General features: G+C 30.7%; 1 protein-coding gene across 1 annotated transcript; it reads right to left on the reverse strand.

The window, feature by feature from the left end:
- FAH1 (ferulic acid 5-hydroxylase 1) lies at positions 1-3,215 on the reverse strand. The gene is made up of 2 exons (XM_028051192.2): positions 2,198-3,215; positions 1-644 (listed from the first exon to the last, which is right to left on the reverse strand). The coding sequence occupies exons 1-2, from the start codon at positions 3,140-3,142 to the stop codon at positions 21-23; spliced, it is 1,569 nt and encodes a 522-aa protein (XP_027906993.2). The 5' UTR covers positions 3,143-3,215; the 3' UTR covers positions 1-20.
- Positions 3,216-12,538: the final 9,323 nt, after the last annotated feature.

Consider the following 12,538-nt stretch of genomic DNA (forward strand, 5'->3'; position numbering starts at 1 on the left):
TTGTTTTTATTTTTTATTTTCTAAAAGAGAGGGCACACCACGCGCTTGGTTGGCACAGCGACGAGTCGCGTGGCTTTTGGAGCGGTGAGTCCGAAAATGTCACCCATGTCCAACTCACTGGGTTTCATTCCATCTGGCAATTCCCACGTGAAGCAGTGAAGGAGGTGAGCCACCGCCAATTCAAGCGCGTACAGCCCCAACTGCATCCCGGGGCAGGACCTTCGACCCGACCCGAAAGGAATGAACTCGAAGTTGCTACCCTTGAAGTCGGGCACGCCCGGTTCCAAAAACCGGGCGGGTTTGAATGTTTCGGGTTCCTCCCAGGAGTTTTTGTCTCTCCCAATTGCCCACGCGTTGATCATCACGCGCGCCTTCTTGGGGATGAAGTAGCCGCTGACCGTCGCTTCCTCCGCCGTCTCGTGGAGGAGGAGCGGGATCGGAGGGTGGAGGCGTAGGGTCTCTTTAAGGGCACATTTTAGGAATGTGAGTTTCTCAAAATCGGACTCTTCGACCCGACGGTCCAGGCCCACTACATCCGCCAGCTCCTGTTGGACCCTCTTTTGGTCTTCTGGGCTTCTCATTAGCTCCGCCATGGCCCACTCAATCGCCGATGCCACGGTTTCCGTCCCTCCAAACATCACATCCTGTATTGAAGAAGCACAACACAGTCACCAAAGAAATTCAAATTTTCATATTTTTTAAAGAGAATAAAAATAATAAAATAAATAATTATTTTAAAGTCACATCTCAATTATTTATTGATGAACATAACTTTAGATAAATAAATGCCAAAAGTGATTTGGTACCCACAGCCCATTCATGAATATCAATTTTTCATTTACTTACCACCATCATACGCTAAAATAAAAATTTACCATTGAATTTTGCTTTCGAAACCAAACTTTAATTAAAAATAAATAAGAAAAGGGAAAAGGTGTTATATGATGGAGGGGGAAATGCTACCAACCCAAATTAAACCCACTATGTTTGGTGGTGGCTTATGTTTCCAGATGCTGTTTCTCTGTATCTTCTCAATCTTATCTACTTTATTTCTTCATCTCCAGTTATAATTATCACAATAACTATAGTAAACTTGCATTTACTTTTTCAATTTCAGCAACAATAATCATTATTGATTTGGAGACATCTTCTTCTGTGATAATATACATTATTTCTTATACAATTTGCAATTTTTCTAAATAAACTTAACCTACTTTAATAAGTAAAAACGAATCGCGCATGTTCCAGAAAATACTTTAATTTATAGTGTTGGCTACGTGCTCATATAAATGGAGAAATTCTTGTATGTAAAAATTCTAACTTAAGACACGTAAATCAACTTTTGACAATTCAGCAAATATACTAATAAACCAACTTTTGACAAATCGAAGCCTCCCTAACAAATACCTATGTATATATTTTCAACATGACAGACAGAGATGCATATACTTTAACAGTTAGCATGTATTTTCATGTAATATGTACACATATTCAAAATTTAACTAAAGTCTAAAAAGTACAAATTTATTCATTTATTGCAAAAAAAAAAATTACAATTTTAATATACTTTTTAGAAAAAGACATGAAACATCCTTTAAAGAATTTAGAAATTTAACTCCAAAAATAATATATTATAATTAAGAAAGTGGATATTTTTACACATATTGGCTATAAACTCTAGCAGAGGCACTTTCTTTAAGGCGGTGTAAATCGACAAGGATGAGAATGAATATAATAAGAAAATTCTTAATATATTCCGGGTTAATTTCCCAACCCAACAAACACTGTCTTTTAAAAGTCCAATTCTTCATCCAGTTTTTCTATCATAACCAATGCTCTTAATCTTGCATAAAAAACACCTTTAACAATTTTATATTTCACAATCAGAAAATTCCACTAAACTAGAAAGCAATCCAAACAGGGTGACAATTTGTTCGTATAAACTTTTTCTAAAAATACTTATAAGAAAAAGAGAATAAATAAATAATGTCTAAGTTACACTAAAGACAAAATAGTGACATGCGAAAATATTTGATAGCATGGATTATGAAATGGAAAATGATACCTACACCTTAAAAAAATATCAAATGGTTCTTAAAAATATATTTCTTTGATAAAGATTAGGATATCGTAAATATTGATGTGTTAAAAATAATAAACTTATATAAAAAAATAAATAAAAGGGATCCATAGATACCATAATGATAGCTTTGATGTTATCCTTAGTGAGTCTGATAGAGTTCTGCAAATCCTCAGGTTCATTGTTCAACTTGGCCTCTTCGGTGTAGAACGCGAGTAACTCATCCACCATGTCCGTTTCTCCATCACAGACACCGTTCTCATTCTTCTTCTTCTTCTCTACGTGCTCATCGATGATCTTATCGATGAAGTTATCCAACGCGCTGCGAGCCCTAGCAAGGCGCGCGTTGAGCCCCTGCGGGTCCACGCGCCCGAGGTAGGGTATAAAATCTGCGATGTTGAAAGCGCCAAAGAGTTTCGAAAACTCCTGCAGAATCCCAATGAACTCGTCCTGCCCCTCCTGCGAGTTCGACCCAAAGGCCGCGCGGTAGATGATGTTTTTCGTCAGGTTGAACACGAGTTCGCCGACGTTGATGGCTTTTCCGGCGGAAGCCGCGACGGAGCGGACTGCAACGTCGACCTCGTCGCGCACGGATTGCCAGGACTCGGCGCGCTTGCGGCTGAAGAGTTTCATGACGCAGAGCTTGCGCATCTGGCGCCAGAAGGGGCCGTAGTGTGCGAAGGCCATGTCGGCGCGGTCGTAGGTGAGGTAGCTGATTGCGATGGTGGCGGGGCGGTTGGAGAAGATGTTGTCATGGACTTGGAGAACCTGACGCGCCGCCTCCGGGTCGGAGATGGCGATCATGTGGAGGAAGCCCATGCGGAGGTGGAAAACGCCGCCGTATTGCTTGGCGAGGGTGGCGAGACCGCGGTGGGTTAACTGGTCCATCATGAACATGTTTCCTATGATGGGTAACCCCTTTGGTCCCGGCGGATACGGTGCTCTTCGACGAGTACGATGTAGCAAAACAAAGAGAAGTGTTGTTAGTGGGAGGATGAGTATGATGGCGTTGAATGGATTTAGGTTGGACATGGCTTCCGATGATTTTAGGAACCAATTCATGTGGGTTTTTTTATGTTTTCAGTGACTGAAATCTAAGTTTTATGTTACAGCAATTGTTGTTGCTGAGTTGAGGGAGCGTTATGGGGACTTATATATACACTTTGTTGGAAGTATAGGGCTTGCAAGATATTTACAAAAAACGTGGAGTTTTTGGTGTAATTATTTTTTAAAATATGGGCATAAGAAGAGATAGATGATTAGGACGGGAATCCTGCTCCCCCACCAGCTCTTTCTTAAACCAAAAATCTCCCCCATTAATCATGTTTCATAGCTACATTAAAATTTTGATTCTTTTCTTTCTTTTTACTTAATTGCATTTTTTTTCTAACTATTTCAAATGTATCTTCTTATTCATTCTTATTTTAATTACCTTAATTATATATAATATTATTTTTACAAGTCTGGTCAGACGCATTTCAGTCTTCCAACAACTTTAGCTTTTATTCTTTTGTGTACACAATATTCTACGTGTTTAGAATGTTCGAAGTATCTATAAAGTCACTCTGATATCTAAGTCAATAATGATCTAAATATATAGTGTGTTAAATAATGTAACAATGTTTTTTATATCAACAAAGAATAAATAAATTATAAAAGAACATGTAAGAGGTGCTCTAACCTTTTTATAAAAAATACACAATTAGTTGAGAGAGATAGAGAAACATGACATCTAAAATGATGTAACAAATATAAATAATTATCTTACCTGGATATTTTATTTATAGTACTCATTATGGGTTTTTACTTACTATTGGTACCTTAATGCTTTATTTGGTTGATTCAAGATTTATCTTCACTAAATCATATTTAAATTAGTTAATCATGCATAATCACAGAAGTTCTTTGACTAATCGAGATTTGTATGTTATATCATGGATCTCTCTATCGATCAACTCAATGAACTCATTTGACCAACATGTTCATACCATACATATATTAATATTGAGGATATTAAATGAGATATTTCTAGTGTTATTTATAATTTTAATTAGTACATTTAATAATAATAAATATTTAATGTTATATACTAGATGTTTATGAGAAATACTTGTAAAAAGTATATTTGGTGTTTCTTATATTTAATATTTATAAGAAATAACTTTATTTCAATTTATATATTTAATTTTTTTTAAATAGTTCTTAAATTTAAAAAATATTTGTGATATGTAATACTTACTTTGTGAAAATTTACCATATCACCGTGCCAAATTCGTATTTAGGAGAATGAAACCCTATAATTATAAAATTTGGAAAACTAAAATTACATAATTATGAAACTTATAAAAAACATTACACATGTCTTACTAAAGACCACGATGACATGCCAAAATTGTTAGGTTAATATGATAATCAACATATAAATGTTACATGTGCCTCCCTCCAATGAATATCACGTTAATAAATTATTAATAGAAGAACTTATAAGGCTAAAATCATACATTGGTTCTACAAAATGGATTCAATTGGCTCACTATAACTAAAATCATACCTAAAAGGGGAACTAATTTCTTTCAAGAAATAGAAAATTATAAATATATGACATAATTTGAATATATCGAAGAGGTTCTAAAAATAATTTTCATGTGACACTTACTTTTTCCTTTAATTTCTATCCACTTGTATTTTTTGTTTGGTTTATTTTATTACTATAAGTGTCTCTCTTTTGTTTTGTGTCACCTCCGATGCTTTAATTTACTTGTTTTCATCTAATTAGGTTCTCTTGCACTTTGCACTTTTTGTCGGACTAATTTTTTAAATTTAATTGATATTGTACCTTCATAAGTTATACTTTGTAAAAAGTTTAAAGGGTTTGATTTGAAGGAATTCAATTTACTAACTAAAACTTTTTTAGTTAATTTTAGGGTTCAATTTAGTGTTTAAATTAAAAAAGGCAATTATAATTTTTTATTGATAATAGAAGATATTTTAGATAATAAAAATCTTTAATTTATAAATTAATCACTATAATAACTAATTATTTGGTTATCTCTAAAATTAGTTACTATTTAAAAATTTTCTTATTATATAATTATCTTGACCACACTTTTTCATTTACGTAAATGATTGATAAAAACAATAATAACATCGTCAATATACATGTCATAAAAAAAAAAATCATGACTAGAGAGTATACATTTGACCCTTACACGTAATATTTGTACAAGTAATGCTTTCTGATGTTTATAGTTTTTTTTTTCAAGTCATATTTTAAATGTTATTATCATATGCTACTTTGATTTATTCATAGTTGCATGATTTATGATCAGGTTCGGCACAACTACTTCAAATTGTTAATTCAGTAGTAAATAGTGTCTCATTTTTTTTTTTATAGAATGTTAGGAAGAAAAAACATGCTACTTTAGGAACATATACTGCCATCTTACAAATATAATATTTTTTATTTTAATAAATTAAGAAAAAGGTGAATGAGTTTTGATGAAACGTAATACATTTTGTTAGGAATAGATCTGTCCTCTCTCTCTTTTTCACTTATACTCATAAAATAATATTTTTCTTCAACATTCACCAATGCTAAGATGTTTTTCAAATCCTAATATTTCGTATCAATCTTTTTGTAATTTTAACAAAAAGAATTGCATTGAGCTCAAGGATTATAGCTAAGATGTTGAACAACCTTGTTTCCAACTCAAGATAAAAGTTATTCATGATTTTATCTTAATTCAAGAATATAAAGATATTTTTTAATCACTTTTATATCCAAACAGTTTATATATTTTCCAAATAAATTCTTTTATTTTTTTCCGTTTCGACCAAATCGGGATATTTATGAAAAGGATTGTTGAGAAAGAGCGTTTTCACGTTAAACGAAGCTTCTCAAACGAAATACTCCATAAAAAAATTGTTATTTATTACCAAACATTCTAAGAAAAGTTTCTTGCACAAGAAATTTAATTTCAAAGAAATCATTAATTTTTCAACACTTTTGTCAAGCAAAAACCTTCATTTATTCAGTTACTTTTGCTTTTCCAATCAACTTCTTGGGTAGATCTTTCTTCTTGTGAGCATTTTTATATCTTCAACTATTCTTTCTTCTTCAGATCTTAACAAAAATTAGCATAGAGACTTTGATTACATTTAAGTACATTGAAAGTTAAAAACATAAAAATAAAAGGGAAATATATATAGAGATATATAGATATATATATTAATTTAAAGATTGTATAACGGTAGTAGTTTACCTTTTACTTTTAGTTTACTCTCTTGGTCCAATAATGGTTGCTATTTTAGTCATCTAAAAATAAATAAATTGATTATTGTTTTCACCTTTCAATGATAAAATAATTTTTTTCCCACTTCATCCTCAAATTAATTTCTGTCTTTATATTTATAAACGACATATACTCCCTCCATCCCTATGTTTAACACTATTATGAAAAAAAAAATCTTTAATATTTATTACAAGGCCCGTTTATAATTGAATGATGCGTTATTTTTTTCTTCACTAAATTACCCTAAATTGACTAACATGCATGCTGCTTTTACTAAAAAGGCAATCATCATAATGAAAACTGAGGACAAAAATCATCATAATTGCTCCAGTATCGTTAATAAATTAAATTATTTGTTCAAATTACTCAATTAATTACGATCTATAATTATCTACCATTAATTTTTCTTGCAGAGATATGCCCGATACAGAAACTTTTGTCTCATCCCGTGTTAAGCCAACTTGATCAATTGACTTATGTTTAATTCTTTATTGAAGTGTAATAAATATTTTGTTAAGCATGAAGAAATCTATTAAATTAGTTTCCAAGAATTAGTGGAATACATTGACAAATGTTTAATTCTTAAAAATTACTTTATACGATTTTATTTCCTAAATTGCTAATATATCCTGTAATGAAGAAGAATAAAAAAAGGAAAAAAAGATCTGAAGAAAATGATTGGGCCACCTAACTTGGTAGAAGGGAGTTGCGTCGGCAACTGACGGTTGATGAATTAATTTAGCAGCAGCGGCTAAACGCCGCAAACTCACTCAATTTGAAATACACGCTTATTGGGTTTAGGTGCGTATCGTATTTCATGCAACTTACTTCATTATTTCACTTCCAATCAAATTCACCATTTTCAATCTGCAACTATAAATCATAAATCATACGCCACATCAACTCAAATAACATTTTCTCTGCTGAAATAACTTACGTTTGACCATGTCCCTGCAAGTGTCACACTTTGATAAGAAACTTTTTTGTTTTTGAATGTTTTCTAACAAATTTATAAATGGTATGCCTCAGAGTTTTTTTTTTTTTATCTTGTTCAAGTAACAAATAAACACACATTATATATCCACGACTTTGGTTTGGAATCATATTTTTCTACACTTTTTACCTATATGTTCCTTTGGGAGCTACAAATAGTAATTTCTGCATTTATTGCGTTGTTTAACATAATTTTTAGAGTCAAACTTGCTTGCTTGCAAACATTGGTTCAAACGCAATAAATGAGGCCGCTTGGTAACTTTTTGTTAAACTCACATCAGTGTCAATTGAAGTTTAATATGAGTGGAATTGAAATTGATTTTACAAAGTAAAGTATCTAGTTTGAACTTTATAAATAAAAAAAAGTGGAAAAGAACTGAAAATAACTAGTTGAATTTTTCCAGAAAACTACTTATCCGTGACTATAAAAAAGTCTTGGACCGATTATTCCACTATTTTTTGTGAATTATTGGCCAAGTAGAGTTTGTTCTTATCCTGGACATTTTTGTTTTATTTAATTCCTTGGAAGAAAAAATATTTACATAAAATAAAATGGGTGTGGTGTTGAAGTGTCTTATATGTTATGATTCTTGGTGTTTTATACATGCAAATGTAAATGTAGTTGATGAAGCATAAAGAAAGGTTGAACCTTGTGATCAAGCAGCGGCAGTGAAAGGTGATAGATTTGATATGGGACCTTATTTTTAGCTAAAATTCTATACTCATGACGTCGCTCTCACTTGTTAGACATCAAAACCATTGACGGTTTCGTTTTACCATTTAGTCCAATATTTCTTTAAATTTAGCTATCTTATTTTCTATTTTTGTTGGCAGATTTTTTCTCCCTTAGCATTAAAGCCACTAACACATTTCTTCCCTGATAATCTGAACGTTGAAATCTATGATCAGCACACCCTGAATTCCTGCACTCTATACATATATTGCGTGTTTTAGCATTTCTTTTACGAAAGCAACAAGTATTTGTAAACTTTCGGTGTGGTGATGTCCCTCAAAGCATTAAGGGGAGTGATAATTAACCACTTGTTAAAGTGGCCTGTCACGAATGTGTCAAAATAACTACGAATTTGATGAACACACAGCTTGAAGTAAATGATTGGAGATTGATCAGAGTGTGTTTTTCACTACCAGATTCTGAAAACTGCTTAGGATAGTTCCATGGACCCACCATGAAATTCACGACGTCAAATTATGAAATGTAGTTTGGATTTGCACACACGGACATGGACGTATCAATCCTCCCACACCCACGGGACCCCAAATATCGCATTTTTCGAGTGCAAGTAAAGCAGACACCCCGGTAGTATCTCAGCCGTTTTGTCGACTTGAAACTTAACTTAATTTTATAAAACCGATTTATAAGATTTACACTCATTTATATAATATAAAACAATCTTATTTTTAGTCCACATAAGATTTTCAACTTAACTTAAATTTGACTTCTTGCAAAGTTTTAGAAGACCTTAAAAGAATAAAGAATCATAGACAAACATAAATAATGGAGGTGATGAAATGATCGATTGAGAAAATGAGTTAACTGACAGCCAAATTATTGATGAGTTGTGAGAAGCAGCAATCGAAGTGCGATAATTAGGATATCATCTGTTGAGAAGTCTATCTAGGAATTATTGAGGACGAAAATGAGATTTTGACTACATAAAATCAGTTATAAACCAACTGCATAATGGCTTTTAAATTTCTGAATGAATGGTATTCTATTTATATACAAACAAACTTTATCTGTAAAGAGAACTTAGGGTTTGCTTCTTTCAACAAAATTCCACAAAAACAAATCAACCCCACCGATACTTTAAACAAACCATTAAAGTTAATATATTATATGAATCTTTTATATTATAAACATAAATTAAGTATTTAATCTATTTGTGTTTTTCCAACAAAGATCATAAACAGTTCACCCGTCCAAAACAAATCAACATCCTTTCGCGTAGTGCACCTAATTCATCATAGAATATGAATCTATCAACAAAACATATTATCATGTGCCTGTCACGTGATGCTTCCAAGCTGCAACTCAGCCAACATTCAATCCTGGTAAAACAGATAAATAGTCGGCAAAGTATAAACAAGGAAAGTACGCTAATTGTAGACTTCAATCACGACCGCACTAAACAAACTGCATTACTTATCAATCTAAAGTCCCTCCTGTAAATATCCATCAAGCTTTCATATACATCATATAATTGAACAACAAACCATCATTTCAACGATAAAAAAAAAAACTTTTATATTATTTATTTGAGGAATTTTATTACCTTTATTAACCAACCATTATTTATATTTTTGTTAGCCAAGTTCCTACATGATTCTAAGTGTAATTGAGTGTTTAACTAAGAATAAAAATAAATGTAGGTTTAATTAAATTTTAAGTCTATAGAAAGTTTGAATATTTTCAATCAAGTTTTTATTAATTTTTTTTTGTCATATATACTTTTATATTTTTAATTGAATTTATTCTGTTTAATTTTTTGATTGATTGTGTGACATGATTATTACATTCTCTTGTCATGGTATTTGTCAAATCTTAGAAAATGACATTTTAGAAGTGATTGTGATTTAAACATAGTGAAACTCGATTATTTTAATATTAAAAGGTTTTAATATAAATATAATTGTTATAAACGAGTTTCATTATTTTAAAATACACTGTCTCTCTAAAAAACACTTTTCTAGAGTTCTTTGACTTCTTTCGATAAGTTTTTTTCGTTTGTGTAAGTTAAGATTCAAACCCTTTTTCTTGGTCTTCTTCTATTTTATGTTGCATGTGAGGCTTTTTTAGCTTGCATGTGTCTTTTTAGTCTTCTATATGAGTCTTTGTTAATTAGTGATCAAAACAAAATGTCCTAATCATTTTTGTAATGTTTCTATGTTTAGATAGAGTATCATGTGGAGTTTGAAATGTTTTTGTGTTTTTTAGAGTTGTTTAAGCTGAATAACTAGTAAAGGAAGCTAGTCTTGATCTATGTTGTGTGAGTTTTTATAAATTTAAAGTTTTGCATGTTGCTGCTCTCTTGAGTTTGGAGATGAAATGTGGATGATTTTGATGAATTTGGTTTCATTGTATGATTGTTGCGATTTGGTATGGTTTGGATGATAATTGCAAATTTGTGATTGATTTGGTATGTGAATGGGATAATCTGAAATCTGAGCAATTTGGTACAAGCTCTATCTGAGCAATTGGACAGGTCAAAATTCCCTTAATCTCATCACAAAATTTTATGTTTGTTGATATAGCGTTGAACCCCATAATGGTGCCATTGAATGTCAACTTTTATGAGATTATTGACACTGAGCGTTGGCCATGTAGCGTTGAGTGCTGGTGACCACTGCAGGTTTGGGAGCATTTCAACTCCAGAGCGCTGAGGGGAGGAAATTAGCGCTAGATGCCTTGTTTTTCCTATTTGCATGTTTAGTTATGTTAAAAAGATATATAGTTGGTACTAAGCATATTTAATGGCTTTTATTGTTATGATTTAAGGTGAAAATGTTGTTACAGATATATAAAATGACAATTGGTTTGGAATGATGTATGAGCATGTGAGGTTATGATATTTAAAGAGTTTCAAGGAAAATTCCTTATTATAGTATTATTAATGTATGTTTTGATATAGGAGATGTCTAGAGAGGTGCACACTTCCGATAAATTATATATCAATATTATTTTTATTAATTACAAAATCATTATTATTTTACATTATCACAATATTATCTTTCTATTAATTACAAATTTTTTTTAATGAAGACATATAAAGAATATGTTCGAACAAAATATTAGTCATGTCACAATTTAATAGAACAATTAAATAAGAGCACAATTAAAAATTTTAAAACTTTTAAATACAAAATAATCTTCATAAAAACTCAATAAAAGATACACATATTTACCATAGACTTTAAAATTAAACTAAAAATGTAACTTTGGTGGCGTCTGGTTGGCAGGTAAATTTGGATAATAGATATATTGTTTGGAATGAGGGTAGATAAGGGATTAGCAGTGGAATATGATCCATGAAAAAGAAAGTTGGTCCATATTATATCACCTCGTCTTTTCCTTCATGATCATATATATGGCACCAACTTTAGCATGATGGATGGCTGAATAATACTCACAACTTAGTATATGTTATAATGCACCTTTTCAATTTTTTTTATTTAGATGAAACTTATTAAAACAAAGTTATTTTATTTGATAATTCTCACTTGTATTTTTCAACAATTTAAACGGTAATCTCATGTTTACTTTCTGTTCTACAATTCTCCACATATTGTGTAAAATATATTAAATATACGATATATGTATTATCCATGCAATGAATTTTTGTAGTCTTCAAATGTATGCAGTATTATAAGACTCATAAAATTAAGACAAATAACTCATTTATATACTCTTTCATTAATTTTGATATATTCATTATAATATACTTGTTAACTTAATTTTTAAGAAATATAATAGTTAACTAATTTTTTAAACAATATAACTGTTAACTGATCTTGTAGAATTATAGAAGTAACCACTATTTTAAAATATTATGTATAGAACTGATTTTTTTTCCTTTCTTTATTATATTTGTAATTTCTAATATTAGATACTTCTTATTAATCTCATTTTTCTTCTCTTATATAATAACTTAAAACAATTTCCATATATATAAAGAGATAGTTTTCTTGTGTGCACAATTTTTATTTTTATTTTATGGTAAGTATATTATAATTAAATTATAAAATAATCTCCAAAAGACATACTAATTAATATTAAATATACAAATTATATTCAAATATAATAGTCTAGTTATGCTTTTCTATTTTTAATTTAAAATTTGAATTAAACTTTTCAGTAAAGAAAAATAATAAATTCAAATTTTAAATAAAATTCAATTTTGATCCATTTTTAATCTGTTTTATTTTATTATTTTTAATTCTTTCAGTCTTAAACACCAGTAGGAAGGAAATTAGTACGTCCATGCTTTAAAGTTTTACTCTTTTACTGAATCGTGATTTAAAAATAATTTTTGCATCAATCACTTTCGTATGCTACCTATTCAACCTTTGATCATTTCTATCTTTCTTTCTCTGGGTCTCTCTCTGTCTTCGCCCCATACTCGTAACTGTCCAATTGTAGCATATCATTACTATA

This window comes from Vigna unguiculata, chromosome 2 (genome assembly GCF_037176805.1).
Source record: "Vigna unguiculata cultivar grain cowpea cultivar isolate G323 ecotype 2 chromosome 2, ASM3717680v1, whole genome shotgun sequence".
Lineage (NCBI taxonomy): Eukaryota > Viridiplantae > Streptophyta > Magnoliopsida > Fabales > Fabaceae > Vigna > Vigna unguiculata.

Excerpts from the sequence above, each read along its gene's own strand:
- FAH1 (XM_028051192.2), bottom strand. The coding sequence starts at position 3,142 with ATGAATTGGTTCCTAAAATCATCGGAAGCCATGTCCAACCTAAATCCA. Across the intron at positions 645-2,197 it reads ACATCAAAGCTATCATTATG|GATGTGATGTTTGGAGGGAC; the intron begins GTATCTATGGAT and ends TCTTCAATACAG.